Here is an 18,480-nt window from a genome sequence, read left to right as displayed (position 1 = left end):
TTCTATTTTTGCAGTCACAAGATATGTGAATGTAAATTCCTGGGAGAGAGGTAGAAAACTCTGTTTCAACTGGTGTCTTTTTCGGCCATGTGGGGAGACCAAATAGGGTGGTTTTGAATCTTCTGGCTCTTATTCAGAGCAGCAGCATGTGGAGGGAGACAGATGCGTGTGCTTTTTTAGTGCAATGGCTTCAGAAGCAAGAGGGGAAAAAACACTTTCTCTGGGAGCTGGAGAAGGTGTCCTAATCGCAGGAGAGGTTTCTAAATGGCATATCTTTGCGAGTGTTCCTGTAGTCTGGAGGTTTTTGTTTGTTTGTTTGCCTTTGGAAAGTTTTACTGTTAATCTTCACGTCCTTCAGCAGAAGTGAGAAATGTGATTTTATTTTGTGCAGTGTCGCGGACCCTCCGAAATCTACTGGGAAGGATGAATACCTCGCACAGTACCAATGTGATGACAGTGGAGACAAGGAGAAACCAAGAAGATCAAAAGAACGTGACCTTATTTCAAAAGAAAACGTTTTGTACGGCAAAGAGACTTCTGAGCCTGGTGAGAAATTGCGGCAAACTTCCTCTCTCAAGTGTGACACTGAATGTTGCTCTAAAAAGCTTTCCTCCTCAGCTATTGCAGAGAGATGCCAAGGTAGAAAGGACAAGACTAAAAACACTGAGAAAGAGCATTACCAAAGCAAGAGGGAACATGCTCCTAGTGAAGAGAAGGAGAGTCAAAAAGCAGGTCCTTCCAGCAGCCAGGTTCAAAAGGCGTCACGCTGGAGCTCCGAGTTCGGCAGCATTCCGAGACCGTTTTGGCGGTTGTGGAGACGGCCCTGGCTGAGGTGGCTGCTGCTGTTGCTGCTGTCCCCTCTGTCCTCGCTGTTGCCGCTGTTGCCGCTGTTCCCGGACCTTGGAGACCTCCGGCGGCTCCCTGTGACAGGCCCTGTGGCCCCAGGGAGCTGCCCGCCGCCTCGTCGGCCAGCCCGGCAGCAATCCTGCCAGCACAGAATAGCTCACTGCGTTTCAGGGTAAAGTGACGATTAATTTCTATTTCCTGGCCTGGGTGCTGCTTCCTTCTTTAAGGAAGCTTCAAGGTTAAAGGTTAAGCTCAGTTATGTCAGGGCCCAAGTCCGTTTCGTGAAGGGGCTCTTGTACGAAAGCTTAAGCTGGGATTGACTCTCTGCTAAGCGGAGGCCAAACGTGTACCTACTGAGAAGCAGGTCCTAAGTGATAACGTTTTCTAAAGAGACTGCTAAACACATCTGAACAGTGCTGCTGCAAAACTCTGAATGGGGGGATAGCAACTGTCTTAACTGATCTGGAATCTTGAGTTTACTTTTCAGTGGACAAGAGGTGTGTCTCTCAAGGCAAACAAAGAGAGGAGTAACACCCAATACTCATGTCAACATAAATTTATGCTCAGAGCGTAGGTGTAGGAACAGCATCGGTATGTATATGGAACATCGGGAGAGGAAGCTCTGTCGGTATTTACAGTTTTTCTACTACCTTGTCAGAGAGACGTTATCTCCACATTAGAAATGGATGTATTTTGAAACGGTGGTGGTGGATCGGATTTCTTCTTTCTAGTGTTAATATTTGCTCTTGAATCGTACTTAATACCTGGTAACGCCTCAATCAGTTGTCAAAAATAAACTTAAAAATGTGTAAGGCTTATCTCGTTGGTCAGTATAAAGATCAAGGCTTTTTTCCTTTTTCCTTTTTCCTTTTTCCTTTTTCCTTTACCTTTTCCTTTCTTCCCCAGTATTGTTTTTCTTTTCTCCTTCTCACTACAGTCTTAATTTTGTTTCTTGTCCCTTAAGTGTGTTTTCAGTGTGTTGCTGAAACATTTTCTCTTTCAATCCGAAAAAAGGAGCTGTCACTGGTGAAGATCGGAGCTTATCTGAAAATCCCTGAGCCCAGGAGCTGTCACCTTAGTCTTCCAGTCGGACAAGGACGACTTCATTTCTCGTGTAAATGCATTTTTCAGGTTTGCGTATTGTTTTTTCAGGAACGGAAAGTGTGTATAGAATGGATTTAAAATCAATCTTAAATGTAGAATGTCAAGGGAAAAAAGTTCTAGTTACAACCTCTGCACATAATTTGCCAGCTGTGGGACTAGGAGTTTTCTTATTTACTGTGTTTTGTTTAACGTGTCTGAAGTTTAATGGATAGCAATCAAGGCGTGCTAGAAATCTGAAAGCACTTTATGCTTTGTTCTCTCAGTCATTTTGGTATAACAAACTAGCTTATGTTTTAAACGCTCCATTAGGTTAGTGGTTTCCCTATAGGTAACAAGTCCCTGTGTGCTACAGTAAGACAGTAACAAAACATGAAGTATAGAAGTTCATCCTGTCATGGATGCTTCTGCCTACGGACACACAATTATGCTTATTTAAAGCGGTATCACCTTGAAACCTAATCAGCATTTTAAAAAGGACTTTGTAGCAGTTATTGGCTTTTGTCCTGGAGGGCTGAGGTTTGTTTTGTTTTGTTTTACATTCAGCATTTCCGTTTCTAGCTTACATTGCCCTGTTGTTTTGCATGAGGAAAACGTGCAACTTTACAAAGCAGAACGGAAAGAGCTGCTTTTTAGTCTAACGTTTCAGTTTTTTGTAGGAGTTTTAAATGTGGTAGGAGTAAAACACCAGAAGTACTGCTGCCAAAGTTATATTCAAACTCGTATTTCGTGGAGAAGCAGAAGAAGCCCAGGGAGAAATAAATTTGCAAACGTGCTCTTCATGCTCTCCTTTCCCAAGATTTCTCTGAGATATAGCCCATCCTCTGTGGGTTTTGAGGTATATGGTTCCCAGGAGTGAGAAGGAGGGCCAAACATCTCTCTTCTTGGATCTCAACATGCCAGGGCTTTAGTGTACTGCCACTTACGGCTCCGCTTTTTCACCTGGAAAAAGCGACCACATGATGTAGACTGAGGAGCCCTCACAAATTAACTTGCTATCACAAAGTGGCGCCCAGAAAAGGTGTATTTAAAAGCTAGGCTCATTATAGAATAACAACAAACCCCTCATGATTGGTGCAGTAGACAGTGAGGTAGAGGGCGATCCCTGGAAAGACAGAAGAAAAGGAGCAGTGAGTTCTGGGTACCTTTGTGCACACGAAACAGAAAAACGCAGGCAGTGAAGTAATAGTGTTCCATTACTAACGCCAGCAATAGATAATTGCAACAATTATCTATTAGATCATAGGTAATAATTAACAGATAATTGTGCAACTCTGGAAATCAATAAATAACTGATTCCCCTCAGAGAATGTCTTCTACATTTTTATATTAAAAAGACTCCAGAGTTGTAATGGATTAAAATCCTACGGAAGTGAAAGAAATGGCATCAGCCACTAGTTCTGCAGAAGCTAAAAGTAATACCGATAGAGTTTAGATGGAAATTTTCACTTTGTGTGTTTAGTTTGGGGATTCTTTTTAAATCATTCATACCAGCGATTTAGTTCTTAAGGCTGTTTCTTTGAGATTAAGTGACAGGACTTCTGCTATTCTTTTCTTCTTGGAATGCTTCTTGATATTCTTACGTCAACCAGAACTTCTGTCTCTGTCGCAGATGTCAACAATGACCGTAGTTAAGAAGCCCAAATCTTCAAAGTCTAAAAAGCCCTCTTCAAGGCGGTCTGGCAAATCCAAGAAACCAAGTACTAAAATACTGATGTCACGCACCGCAAACTGGGGCCAGATACCGCCTGCAGAAGATTCAAGCCAAGTCTCTGTGGCCCAAGGACGTGGAGGTGCTATTTACTGTAGATCATCTGAAAAATCTAAGGCTTTTGCCCCAAGAGATCTAAGTAAGTGTGAGCTTTATCCTGACTCCATTTTCTTCAAAGCAAAAGTAGAAAATGCAGTTCTTACTTGTTGCACTGATAGAGAAGGGGACTAGTGTGAACAAAGACTTCAAAAGCGAATCCCCTAAGGCAACTGAAGTGACTGATGTTACAGAAATTAATTTTGATATATTTACAGTCAACAGAGAAATATGGGGAGCTTTTTGTAATGCACAGATTCATCCCTGTCTTTTCCGTTTTGCAAAGAAAAGTGTTTGATTGTTGCTATTCACAGCTTCCATTTTTCACACGTTTTTTGAATGATAACATTGCTCAGGAAAAGATCTGGTATCTGTAGGGGTACCGTCATTCCTAGTTACTAGTTTTTACCTTTTTTCCGTATAATTTCAAGTCTAAGCTTGTGGTTTAAGTTATAATAAGGAAAAAAACAGTAGTTGAGTTAATCAGGTTAAAGATTATAGATGGAGAGGAACTTGGCATTAGGTACTACAAACAGAATGGCAGTTAGCCTTGCCTTAGAAAAATTAAAATGGTTGACGAAAGCTGTTTTTTTGTTTTTTTTTTTTCCCCAAAACATTGTGTTGACCAGCCAATTTGAATTTGGCGGTATTAAAGCTGTCTGCAATAATTTTCTTCTGGCTTGGATTGTAGCTAGCTCCTCTAGGTGCTCCTGCAGAATAGTATTTTTTTAAATACCTTCCTTAGAAACAAACAAACAAAATCTCTTTTTAAATTTAACTTTCTTGCAGTCGTTAATGATGGAATTGCTCCACCACAGAGCATTCTTTTTCCACCTGAGAAGATTTGTATGGATTGGCGAGAAACACAAAGTGTTGGAGTTGGCCTGTACAATCTTGGCAACACATGTTTTCTTAATGCTACTCTACAGTGTTTGACCTACACACCCCCACTTGCCAATTACATGCTTTCTCTCGAGCACGGCCAGTCATGTGAGTACTTTCTAAGAGTATTTCAAATCTGTTGGACAGCTCTGAAGGTGAAAGAACAGCAGTGATTCTGAGACAAGCTTATTTGCCTGATTTTACCTGTAGAAGCTGGCTTTGAGCACTGTATTAGCAGTGGGCTCCGAATAGCATACGGAGTGCAATTAATGCACTGTTTGTTTAATGAATGAATTTATTTATTTATTTATTTATTTATTTATATATTAAAGGATCATTTATTGCTTCGTGGGAATAATGAAGTGCATTGGACAGTAATGCATTTAGTAGTAATTTTAGAGAGTAATACATTTTTCAGCCTGTGGAGTTCACATTCCTGTCAGCCTTTACAAATGTGACTTTGCAGTAGTCTTTTAGATTTCTCATCACAAAATGCATTTGAATACAGGCTTAGTGGATATTTTTATTCTGTAAAGTTGTGTGAAATGAAATGTTACAAGACTGTTGGGACATTGGCATCTTGGGAGAATAGAATGTAGCAAAGAGAGTGGATATCGTATCTATAGTTTAAATTTTACTTAGATGTTTGTTTGTAGTTATGGATATTTTGCTGGACTGGGATGCTTTCTTCTTTCACTCTTCAGGTCGTGAACAAGATTTTTGCATGATGTGCACAATGGAGACTCAGATTAACCAGGCCCTGCGTTGCACTGTTGATGCCATCGAGCCTACGCATGTCATCAGTAATCTCAGTCGTAAGTGGCTTCAGATGTGTTTCTTTTCGATAGCTTGTAATCTTCAAATACTTATTTGATGTGTATAAGTGGTTTTAACACTAGAAAGAAGAGAGATTTTAGAAATACAAGAATGATTTCATTTTTAAATGAGGTGAATACTATCATCTTCTTCTTTAGGAATAGGACAACATTTCCGTTTTGGCAGTCAAGAAGACGCACACGAGTTCTTGCGCTATACTGTTGATGCTATGCAGGAAGCGTGCTTGAATGGAAGCACCGAGTAAGCATAAACAAGTTCACTTTCATACATTCTCTAGCACCTTCTAGTCCTTTATTTACTATCAAAAATGATCTCTAGCACCTTTTAGTGCCTTATTTACTATCAGCAACGAAAGTCTACATCATCCTTAGTTTTCATAAAACTCTTTGAAGAGTTAACTCTGCGCCTTAAATCTTCTGAGGTCTGATTATAATTTATTTCCAGATTGGACAGATCTTCTCAAGCTACCACCATCATTCATCAAATATTTGGAGGATTTCTAAGATCGAGAGGTACTTTAAAAAATATTCCTGTCCTTAGAACTGATCTGTGTCTTTTGTCGGTAGTAAAGCAGTCTGTAGTTTGTCTAAAGTAGTATCTGGCAACAACTTGAATTTGGACAGTTAGTCTCCTTCACATAAGGTTAAGCATTTATATTTTGCTTCCAGTGAAGTGCTTGAATTGCAAAGCAGTTTCGGATACGTATGAGGCATTTCTTGATATCACTTTGGATATAAAGGTAAGATGTTTTCTAAATATAATTCATGATGTTTAAGTACATGCATAACTTTCTAAATTAAGCTTGTTTACCTTAAAAAACCAAACCACATATAATGTTAAAACGTAAGAGCTTGGTGGTGCTAAGGAAGTGGATTGGACTTTGTCCTTCTGTGGAACCCATGTAAATAGTCTCCACATTTGCATTGGGTTTAAGGGGAAAGAATTCTCTTTCTGCAAAAATTATAATGCTGTCATACTTCTCTGTTGTTCTACCCCAATGTACATCTAATTGTTAGACTGATGAATTTGTCCCCAGTATTGATGACAAAGCACACTATAGATGCTGTCTAGGCTACTGGAAAAGTATTTGTTCCGAAGTCAAATGACTTCCAGGTGAGGTCAATGCTGAGCATGCTCTTTCTGCCTCCTTCTTCACAGTGCTCATAGTAGATCGCTGGAGTATGTTAGTAAGATTCTCTTACAAACTACTAGTACGTCTCTGGAATTTTGAATTTACGGTGACTTTACGCTCTTCTTTCTCGCTCCTCTAGGCGGTTTCATCTGTTACCAGAGCTCTGGAACTCTTTGTGAAACCTGAAGAGCTGGGTGGAGAGAATTGCTATAAATGTAGCGAGTAAGATTTTGACGAATTAGGTCTTAATCCTAGATGTCAGTTTTATATGTTGCATGACTCTGTTGGACTACCTCTAAACTTTGGATCTACTTACGAGTTTTGTGGAAGTTTATAAAACACTTGGATTTTTGTTTCTTTGGAGGGGGGTGTCGCGTTAAAGGGGTGTAGCTGATTAACCGTCACGGGCCCGTTTGGATTCAGAGTACTGAACCAGTCGGACATTCACCAAAACTGGGGGTCCGTTCGGACAATCACCAAAAACGTAATAACCGCCTGGGGGTCCACTCAGACATTCACCAAAAACGTATTAACCACCTGGGGGTCCGTTCAGACATTCACCAACAATGCATTAACCGTCTGGGGGTCTGGTTAGATTCAGAACACTGAATTATCACGGATAATCACCCTCACCCAAGTCGCATTAATGAAAGCTATCACAATGCAATCAAGTATGGTTTATTACAGCAACAGATAATCAGGTTCTTTTGGATTGCCGGTGATAGTGACTGTCTGCAAAAGCAAGCTAGTATGCATGAAATACACGGGTGTTATAGGTGTTACAGATGTTACAGATGTCACAGATGTTACAGATGTTATAGATGTTATAGATGTTACAGATGTTATAGGTGTTATAGGTGTTATAGGTGTTACAGGTGTTACAGGTGTTACAGGTGCGCAGCCTAGAAATAAACGCGTTAAAAGGATCGAAGACTCTATAGAGATTTATGAGCAAATATTCAGATCTCACCCAAAGGCGTCCCAATGGGGGGGGAAGAGAGGCTCAGCCCGTCGACTGATCCCAGGAGTCAGGAGGTCCTAAGGATGTTGTATGTCCTCGGGATGGTATCTCCCCTGACGATGGTATCTTCCCTAACATCCCCTCTCTCTTGGGCCAATTTATATTATTTTCTATCTTTTAGGTGGAGCTTGAGTGGCTCTAGTCAAGCATATCTTAGTTATGATTGGTGTAAAGTTTTCCCGTCTCCGTTTAAAGTAATAGGCTCCGAGAAATTCAGAGCGCATGCTCAGTGAGGGGTGGTCGCACCTTGGAGGCGGGTAGCTTTTGGGATGGAGGTGTGTTTTGGTATTATAATGATATTATAATGAGCAAAAAGTACACTAGGGTACAGCATTTGTCAAAACATGACAGGTCTTTGGCTTAGGGTGGCAAAAAGTGCAGCTTTGTGCACAAGAACAATCGAGGCCCCACCTGATTACAGAGCCTAGCCGTGGTGTCTCCACTCCACTCCACGCTCCGTGGTGTTCCTTAGAGCTAGCACACCAAGTTTCCCCAGCGCGATAGCATCTAAGGTTGGGAGCCTAGGGAATGCTCAGATAATGCAGTTATGCCCTACCCTGAAAGCCTCTTCAATGCTGTACCTTTTCCTTAAAAGTGTGAATGTTAGTTTTATTTTCCTAGTTATTTCAGGCATTTACACCACATAATCCACCCCGTGACTATAGTCACTCAAGCTTCACGACAGTTGGAATATGTCAGGGACATCACATACATTCTCGGATTGAGGTTTACCGAGTGTATGTACATTGTGTAGTGATGCTAAACGTTTCATCATAAACCAGAGTTTAGCATACAAACTAATTGTCAGTATAAAACACAATACAGTGAGTATTAGCAGAACAATAACAGGGTGAAGCATCTTGTTGAAGATTCCCTTGGCAGCTGGCGATCATCCAAACAAAGTGTCCCACCAACGGTGTCTCTCATCTCTCTTCACTCTTTCCATTACTCGATGTATTTCTTGTGCATCATGGTGGACAGTAATCAGAGTCTTTTGTCCATTTTCTCGGACTTGTGTCATCAGCTGCTTCAGGTCCTCATGTACCAGCAATTTCTTCACCAAGGTGAGGTTCATTCCAATAGGAGTAGGCAGCAGTTCATGAAGCAGAATATAATTAGATGCAATAAGTTGATAAGAAGTGACAGGAACTGAGTATTTAAAATCACATCCTAGAATTTTGGTAAAATTGCAAACACAAACATTAGAGTGATTACTGGTATCTACAACTATAGAATCACAATGAGTTCTCATACAAACACAACCTTTCCCAATATATATAAGTACAATTTCAAGGGTTTCATTAGGATGTATCTCAAAGTGGCAAATATTTTGCTCAGTGTCAAGACAAATGTCTTGAGATTCCAGCGTATTACTTTATGCATTTACATCAATTGTTTGCCACTTTCCTCCCTTTTGATGGGCCCATACTTTATGCTCTTTAGGATAAAGTGTAGTTCCATTATGATTGAGTCCTAATGCAATGATTGGATATACATTGTATACGGTGGCATTACTTATAGTAAGTATAAAGGCAACAATTTGATCATTTTAATGGGTAAAGTTGACTAATTGCCACCAAGCTTGAAATTCTTTTTCAAATTCTGAAGCATTATCCCAAATCAATTTTCAAATTTCAGTGGGCAAAGTTCCTCCTTCTCCCTCTCTAATAATAGCTGCTGCTACAGATTGTATCCATAACTGTGCTTGGATACAGCTCAAGGCAAGGGAGGTATTGCCTTGGGCTTTTCCAAGGGTATTTACAATTAATTGATGATCATTTTCCTCAAGCCAATAAGGATGATTTTATTGGTTGTTCCAATTTCCTTAGGTCATCTGTAGTAGCAGTTATTCTACTCATTAAGACCTCAGCATCAATGTTTTTTAATATACCTAATCCTGTTCCCAATAACCTAGTTGCATCCTGTGGCCCTTTTTGAGGGACCAACTAGGGTTAAAGACAATTTGTTGTTGTCCCACATTTTTAATTATGTAAGGACCTGTGTTGAAGATGGAAGGAGTTAGACCAATGGGAGGCTGAGTCGGTTCATTTTCAAATATCTGCAGGGGCAGAGGCTTCTTATCCTTTGACCATGAATTCAAATAGTAATTCTGTGCCTCTGTAACCCCAAAGACAGCACACAATTATAAGTTTGGTGAAAGTAAAATTGTACCAGCAATCAAAATTTGGTTCAGTTATTTTAGTTATTTGGCAACCAATTTGTATTGTTTGTCCAGACATGGCTTAAAGTTCAGCCATTCTTAGAGAATCATTACAACTCCATTCATCTTTTGAAAATATTTTGTTTCCATGTAGAACTAAAGTAGAGAGATTTAGGTCCTTTCTGTTTTGAGATGTTCCAGTGACTGTGCTATACTGTGACAATACATGGTTAAATGCCACGGTGAAACACCTCAGCTCCATGCACAGCCACAGTAGCTAAGTTTCCTTTAAGGTCTGTAATTGCATCAAGGTCAGGGTAAAGCATAGCATCATTAATCCAAACTGTTGATTCGTCATCTTCCAGCTGTCCATATACAGTTCGCTCAGGGTTCCTGTGAACACAAAAGAAAATAAAATATGCTCGGTTGTATTCAACCGGCAGGGTTAGAAAGAGGGTGAAATAGCAATCTTTGATTTCCCATGCGTAGAAATATTTGGGAGTAGTTAGCACTATTGCTACTGTTAGAAACACAGAGGGCTTTCACTATCTCTGCCATGTTTGGAACTGCGGCAGTCAAAGGTGTAGTGTTAGCGTTCAGCTGTCTGTAATCCACTGTAAAATGCCATTGCCTGGTTGGTTTCTTTACCGGCCACACTGGTGAATTGTAAGGTGAATTGGTCCTTTTAATAATGTCTCTTTTTTCCAATTCTGTTACCACCCCGTCAATCCCCATAAGTGCTGCTGCTGACAACAGATATTGCCGATCATTAATGATTTTAGCAGGGGATGAGGGTATGGATGTTTGTAACAGACTCAGTCTCATGGTGCCTGAAACCCTTTGATGTGTCGCGAAACTCCACACAGTTCCATCAGGGAGTTTTCACATACAACCATGCAGTATGTCAAATCCTAAAATATTAGTATATGCAGCACCAACTAATACTTCTACCCTGGTTAATTTTTGTTCCTCTGGCAACCAGAGTGAAATTTTTGCAGTGGGGCATTGTTTTTCCACACCATTGATTCCCGTGAATTTAACCCTGCGTTGACCAGGTGTTATGCTCAGGGTTTGTGCTGTTGCATGTGTAATTACTGACATTTGGGTCCTGGTTTCAATAAGAAAATTTACCAATATTTTTGGGGGTTCAACAGGAATGGCAATGATAGGGTCAATATGTTCATTAGAGAGCCATTGAATTGTTAATACCTGCCGAGCAGGGTGGCTCATTGCCCTCCCTGGGGATAAGAGTTTTTTTGCTGACACAACTCGCCTCGTTCCCTATTAGGTTTCAATCTCTCTTTGAATTTGGGATATCTGGGATTTTTAGTGTGGATTTGGCGGACTCGCCGAGAGTGGTCTTGGGATTTAATACTGGATGAATTAATCCAGCCCATTCGGTGTCCGTACTTATCTATGTCTTGTACCAATTCACTCCAGGTGGGAATAGGGGAGTTAGGATTTTGCCTACAACCACTATCATCATCCCTACAAGCAGCTAGTATATGATCTTGGGTGTTTGCTACAAACATCTTAAGACAATCAGGGAGTCCACGGATGAGAGGGGTTAACCGAATTGGATCAATAGGAGCTAACATCGGGGATTTCCTAAATTCATCTCTTTCATATATCGCCTGAATGCAGGCTGCTTTCTGTACTGCTACAGCCAGGTCAGCTCCTGGTGTGGTGGTTAAAGATACTCCAGGTCTCCAAAAGCCTCCTACCTCTTCCTCACTCAACATCATTCGATCTCCTCCTTTAAGAGAAACTCGACACACATACTCAACTTCTGATTCCCCTGATCGCCTTGAGAACTTCTCCTGTATTTTAACCAACTCTGCTGGTGGCAATGGAATCGTTCGCACAGTAGTGCGAATTTCATCATTATCATCAACAGTAGTCTCAGTCTTAACCAAAGGTCTCAAGGAAATGGATTGGGGTTCAGAATCAGAAATCTCTTCAACGCCATCATCACTGTCAGACCAGAAATCACTGTCCCAGCTTTCAGGTTCTGCACTATGCAGCACTCCACGAATCTGCTTGACCGGAGCACAAGGCTGTACTTTATTTAACAGATGACTAACCCTCTCCAGCATTTGTTTAAGATGATTATTCTCACTCACAAGTTTATCATTTTCAGTCACAAGTTTGTCATTCTCAATGGAAAGTTTATTATTTTCATCCAAAAGTTTATCCACTCTGATTCCTAATGTTTTTCCCGTCTCCCTTTCAAAGGCCAATGATGACTTCAATATTTCATTCTCTGATTTCAAAGCTGTATGTTCCGCATCAGAGATCAATTTGGGAGCAGGAGTTTCCTTAGCTTTTTGCCGAGCACAAGACAAACAATCTCCTAACACAGCATAAATCGCACCTTTACCCTTTCTTTGACCAATCTTTCGTGAAGCCTGACACGGCTCAATGTGCTCTACCACTTTCTCCTCATCTTTCCAAAACTTTTGGGAAAACTCCTTCCCTGCCTGGGAAGGGGCACATTTATATTTTTGCAGTAGTTTATCCATAGCAATCCTGCCGACTACGCCAATTTTACTGTCACGTTAAAGGGGTGTAGCTGATTAACCGTCACGGGCCCGTTTGGATTCAGAGTACTGAACCAGTCGGACATTCACCAAAACTGGGGGTCCGTTCGGACAATCACCAAAAACGTAATAACCGCCTGGGGGTCCACTCAGACATTCACCAAAAACGTATTAACCACCTGGGGGTCCGTTCAGACATTCACCAACAATGCATTAACCGTCTGGGGGTCTGGTTAGATTCAGAACACTGAATTATCACGGATAATCACCCTCACCCAAGTCGCATTAATGAAAGCTATCACAATGCAATCAAGTATGGTTTATTACAGCAACAGATAATCAGGTTCTTTTGGATTGCCGGTGATAGTGACTGTCTGCAAAAGCAAGCTAGTATGCATGAAATACACGGGTGTTATAGGTGTTACAGATGTTACAGATGTCACAGATGTTACAGATGTTATAGATGTTATAGATGTTACAGATGTTATAGGTGTTATAGGTGTTATAGGTGTTACAGGTGTTACAGGTGTTACAGGTGCGCAGCCTAGAAATAAACGCGTTAAAAGGATCGAAGACTCTATAGAGATTTATGAGCAAATATTCAGATCTCACCCAAAGGCGTCCCAATGGGGGGGGAAGAGAGGCTCAGCCCGTCGACTGATCCCAGGAGTCAGGAGGTCCTAAGGATGTTGTATGTCCTCGGGATGGTATCTCCCCTGACGATGGTATCTTCCCTAACATCCCCTCTCTCTTGGGCCAATTTATATTATTTTCTATCTTTTAGGTGGAGCTTGAGTGGCTCTAGTCAAGCATATCTTAGTTATGATTGGTGTAAAGTTTTCCCGTCTCCGTTTAAAGTAATAGGCTCCGAGAAATTCAGAGCGCATGCTCAGTGAGGGGTGGTCGCACCTTGGAGGCGGGTAGCTTTTGGGATGGAGGTGTGTTTTGGTATTATAATGATATTATAATGAGCAAAAAGTACACTAGGGTACAGCATTTGTCAAAACATGACAGGTCTTTGGCTTAGGGTGGCAAAAAGTGCAGCTTTGTGCACAAGAACAATCGAGGCCCCACCTGATTACAGAGCCTAGCCGTGGTGTCTCCACTCCACTCCACGCTCCGTGGTGTTCCTTAGAGCTAGCACACCAAGTTTCCCCAGCGCGATAGCATCTAAGGTTGGGAGCCTAGGGAATGCTCAGATAATGCAGTTATGCCCTACCCTGAAAGCCTCTTCAATGCTGTACCTTTTCCTTAAAAGTGTGAATGTTAGTTTTATTTTCCTAGTTATTTCAGGCATTTACACCACAGGGGGAAGTCTTGTTCAGAGGCATTCCCTATGGGTTTGCAATTCTCTGGCTCGTATTTTGCCATCAGAATTCAAAAAGAGATACTTTTGTTCTTTCTATTTATTAGCTCTCGACAGTACTTTTCTTGATGTAAACTGCCCAGTTTCCGTTGTTCTCTGGGCTAGTGGCTAATTTTCACTGCTTACACTGTAGGTCCTACCTTGGAGCGGGCAATGTATCAAACTGAACTATTGTGTTTCAAAGGATGGCAGACAGTTTCAGTGTCTTTCCAGACAAGCTCAGTACATGAAGACTTCCTACTGTTAAATGTCTCCCTCCTGTAGAATGACCATGTGCTTCTGTTGTATTTTTGATGTTGATAGACGACCTATGTTGGAGATTATTTGCAATTTCTAGTCCTGGGGACCAAGGCTCTCTCGTTCCACTTTCATTATTTGTATTTCCCTTGAAAGCTGAAAGAATGTATCCAGGATTGGAGTTCAAATAGCCACTTTTGTAGACCAAGAAATGGTACCTTGCCATCCAACCTGGTAATACCCTTTCATGAGAGATTCCTGTTCCTGCTATGCCCGGGGTTTTGGGAGAATTTACCTTCTTCACTGTATTAACAAACCTGACACGCAGTGCATGGGTTTATGAAAAGAAAAAAGACCAAGCTATTATGCAAGTAAATGTCATTCAAATAGCATAGGCATGCGTGAGACATTAAAACAAGTTTGTTTTGGGGGCGAAAAAAGAAGATGCCTTCAAACACTTATCTCTGCTTGTTTTTAAGGTGTAATAAGATGGTTCCTGCATCCAAGAGATTTACCATACACCGTTCTTCCAAGGTTCTCACAATATCACTGAAAAGATTTGCAGATTTCACAGGTGGAAAGATCAACAAGGTATATTTAGCACTGTAATGCAACTATATCATTGTGTAATGGGACATCCCCCAAAGCTGAAAGTTGTTTATATTTTCAGACAGTAATTGTAGACTAACGACTATGGCTTATTCTTTCTCTTAATATCAATAAAGTTCCCGCTTGACAAGAAGCATATGCTTTCCTCTGAGAAGGCTGATTCATCAGGAAACAGTTCTCTGCAACTTCTAGTCTTAAACATTGTTTATGGGAAGACTTATTTGTAGTGAATCAAGAAATATCTTCTAGAAATATATTCTAGAAATAAATTCTAGTCTGTGTTTTTTGGAAGTGTTTTTCTCTGGCTAGTCCACGAAGTACTCTGGGATAATTTTCTATCTTCTTGGTCTCTCTTTAGGAGGTGAAATATCCGGAGTATTTGGACCTGAGAGCCTACATGTCACAGTCAATGGGAGAACCACTGCTCTATGCCTTATACGCGGTGCTGGTACATCACGGTGTCAGCTGTCACTCAGGACACTATATATGCTATGTAAAGGTAGAAGTCAACAGCATTTCTAACAGGGTAAAGGTTGTGCTGGCAAACCAGTGAAAGCGTGACTAGCAGCTACTGTTTCTAGGGAAAAAGATTTCATTATATTTTTATTTGACACGTGTGTATTTTGTTCCTATCCGTGATTTCATTTGGAACACGTGCAATTCACCTAAAGAAATGGTTGTCTTTATTTGCAGGCTGGTAATGGACTTTGGTATCAGATGAATGATGCTAAAGTAGTCCGTACTGACATTAAGAGAGTTCTTGGTCAGCAAGCTTACATACTTTTTTATATCAGGTAATAACAAATCTTAACATGTGTTCAGAAGAGATTTACTTTCCTGTTATTGATATTTTTCTGTTTTGCAAGTGTTTTTCTTGCTATCCCAGGGAAAGATTATTATTTGTCTAATTCAGTTCTGTCTAACCTGAAATTCTCTGTGTCATTTATTATCTTTTGTTGCTTGGCCTGAAACTGCAGCACTTGTGTAAATTGCTATCTATGTGTTACCTGTAGCTGGCTAATTTAGAGAAGGAGAAAAATGAAGGTCATCTGTCATGTAAGAATGAATTATTGTTCTGAAAGTGATAGTCTTAGTAGGAAGACTGTTCTCTCCTTTTCAGTTTGTAGTCTTGGCGAAGCCTTCTGTAGAGAAGGCTTCCATATCGTATGAACTGTTCCTCTAAAATTATAGGATGGGATTTAATCCAAGAGTAGGCTGAAAGAAAAACTAAACTCCGATCACTGCTCTTTTCTGAAGGCGCTATGATTTGACACTTGGAGAACGTGCGTTTTACTTGCCAGCACCATCTTATCCCTGTTCATTCCCTCCTGGTCAGCAGGGGGCTAATAGTAAGCAGGCTGGATTTATGGGACCACGACTTCTTCCTCATATGATTAAGGTAATTCAGGGAAGTGGGAGGGCAGGTAACGGCACCAAACTGCTAGTGGGTTTGGGGTTTGGTGTGGGGTTTTTTGTTTGGTTTTCAGCATCTTAGTTTTGTTTTCCTTCCCATGCTGCAGCTTTCTTCACAGCCTTCATGCTACAGCCAGAGTCATTCAAACAGTGGTTACTGCTAAATTGTGCAGCCATGCGACTCCATTACTTAATACCTCCAAGACAGCTTTCTAAAGCACAGAGAGCTACGCTCTTTGACAATTTAAGCAGAGTGTACTAATCCTCGAATCATTTAAAAGAGGACTTGTTTTTCCTATCGTCGTCACTTTAGCTAAGACAGGGAAAACTAATTGTCTTATTCCTGAGCACCAGAACAATTCCTTCAGGCTTTTCAGGGTATGTTTAAAGGGGAAAATAAATATATTTGGGAATAGCAGCAGGTAATGTTAAGTTGTTTGGCTGGTTTTCAAAGATGATGTTAATTTGATTCCAATCGGCTGTAAACCAAAAGCAGGAATTGAATACGCTTATTGGACTTGCATTTATCTTTAAAGGGCAGTGTGTTTTTCTTTGTAGGTGTTAAGACCATTTGTAGAAATACTCAGTAGGAGAGTTTTGTGTTTCAAAATGTTAAATGCAGTGTTTGCGTTAATCCATCTTGCCATTTCTTCTTTTTAAATACAGAATTCAAGCCGTTTAAATGGAAATGGATCCATAAAAGAGGACGCAAAGACCACTGGTGTCACCCTAAAAAGGCCATCTTCAGCACCACCGATGGCCTGTGTTCAAAACCAGACAATTACCAGGCCTTCAATTACTGATCCGTCAAGAAAACAGAAGATCACCACCAGTATTCACAATAAATTGCCTGCTCGTCGGACTGTGTCACAGCCTGACTGTCTTAGCAGTGCTGCGGAGGACGAAGATCTCTACCAGGCTGTTCCTTCATCCACAATTACAAATTCGGTAATGCAAATGAAGCAAATGCAAACAAGCAAAAAAGTTTCTGATGAGATTTTTGTGGAGCCAACAGTGAATGAAAATCCTAAACTCAGCTCTGATAACACAGTCCCTTACGGTGCAGAATCTTCAGGAAAATCTGAGGAGGAGTCAAAGGGCTTATTTAAAAGGAATTGCAATGCAATGTCCTCTAATGGAATTTTGGTTGGAAAGGTAGTCCGTACATTGCAGCATTCCGGTTCTTCCTGTCAGAATGCTGACGAAGGAAGATCCCAGCATGAGCTGCCAAAATCCGATTCACTAAATGGTGCTATTAGGTTAGTTAATGAATCGAAAGAAAACGGACTGAAACTTGATGATTCCACTTGCCGAGTTGAACCTGTTAAACCTTCTGAGATGTTCTTTTCTAAAACAAATGGATTGCTTGAAACCTAGATTTGCTCCATCGAGAATTTCTCACCTATGATGTATTCGGGAGTGTTTATTGTGTTCCTAATTCAGGTGAAATACTGAGAAAACACAGCACAAATGTGATTGTAAGACTTTGTGGTATTATCCCATTAGAATTTGCAGACCTGAGCTTACATTAGAACTTGTCAACTTAAGCTCAGCTGAGATAAAAATTCCTAAGTTTCATAAAGTAGATTTTGGGAGGTGAGTTGGGGTTATCTTTGAAGTGTAGATAATGCATACAACTCAAAACGGTCTTGCTTACCATTTAATGGAGAAATTCTGACAAGACTAGTCCTCAGTACTACTACAAATAGTATTTTTTTGTCTGCTGACTTGTGCGTTTTGATTGCAGATGCCTGGAGCTATGCCTTCAGTCAATCGAGAAATCATCACAGAGTCCCTCACAGCCAGCCAGCTGAACAGCTTGTCAGAGGAAACGAGGTAAAATGAGCACAGTCTGATTAAGACAAGACCTTATGGAAGTTCGTTACGGTTTTATCTGTCTACTAATAGTATTTAATGGAAGGATTTAAATTAGTACAATTCCATGCTGTATATCCAGCGTTACGAACAGAACTAATGATCAGCACTGAGCATATCACTCTGATGCAGGTTGGTGCCTCAAGGAGAACTTGTGTTCCTTCATAGAATGTTTTTCCATTTTTCTCCACTGTCTGGAGAAACACTGGCTGTTCCCCGCTCGCCCCTATGCCTTTTTTCTCAGAGCAGCAGGTGGAAGGAGACGGATGCATTTGCTTTTTTAGTGCAATGGCTTCAGAAGCAAGAGGGGAGAAAGCACTTTCTCAGGGAGCTGAAGAAGGTGTCCTAATCACAGGAGAGGTTTCTAAATGGCATATCTCTGCAAGTGTTCCTGTAGTCTGGAGGTTTTTGTTTGTTTGTTTGCCTTTGGAAGGTTTTACTGTTAATCTTCACGTCCTTCAGCAGAAGTGAGAAATGTGATTTTATTTTGTGCAGTGTCGCGGACCCTCCGAAATCTACTGGGAAGGATGAATACCTCGCACAGTACCAATGTGATGACGGTGGAGACAAGGAGAAACCAAGAAGATCAAAAGAACGTGACCTCATTTCAAAAGAAAACGTTTTGTACGGCAAAGAGACTTCTGAGCCTGGTG

General features: G+C 40.8%; 1 protein-coding gene and 1 long non-coding RNA gene across 2 annotated transcripts; one reads left to right on the top strand and one right to left on the bottom strand.

Annotated features, from left to right (window-relative positions):
- The first annotated feature begins 616 nt into the window (after window positions 1–616).
- LOC140002627 (ubiquitin carboxyl-terminal hydrolase 42-like) lies at window positions 617–17,792 on the top strand. Its single transcript, XM_072038654.1, has 14 exons — window positions 617–1,960; window positions 3,560–3,797; window positions 4,544–4,744; window positions 5,341–5,451; window positions 5,611–5,713; window positions 5,918–5,985; window positions 6,142–6,212; window positions 6,745–6,827; window positions 14,410–14,521; window positions 14,898–15,038; window positions 15,233–15,333; window positions 15,797–15,938; window positions 16,619–16,900; window positions 17,700–17,792. Exons 2-14 carry the CDS (start codon window positions 3,560–3,562, stop codon window positions 17,790–17,792), a joined length of 1,746 nt encoding a protein of 581 aa, XP_071894755.1. The 5' UTR covers window positions 617–1,960.
- Window positions 7,268–13,628, bottom strand: LOC140002707 (uncharacterized). Its single transcript, XR_011809964.1, has 2 exons — window positions 12,940–13,628; window positions 7,268–10,180 (listed from the first exon to the last, which is right to left on the bottom strand). It is a non-coding gene; the product is annotated as an uncharacterized lncRNA (long non-coding RNA).
- Window positions 17,793–18,480: the final 688 nt, after the last annotated feature.

This window comes from Anas platyrhynchos, chromosome 5 (assembly GCF_047663525.1).
Source record: "Anas platyrhynchos isolate ZD024472 breed Pekin duck chromosome 5, IASCAAS_PekinDuck_T2T, whole genome shotgun sequence".
Taxonomy (NCBI): Eukaryota; Metazoa; Chordata; class Aves; order Anseriformes; family Anatidae; genus Anas; species Anas platyrhynchos.
Note: the sequence above shows the minus strand (reverse complement) of the source record. Positions and strands in the feature narration are given on the sequence as shown.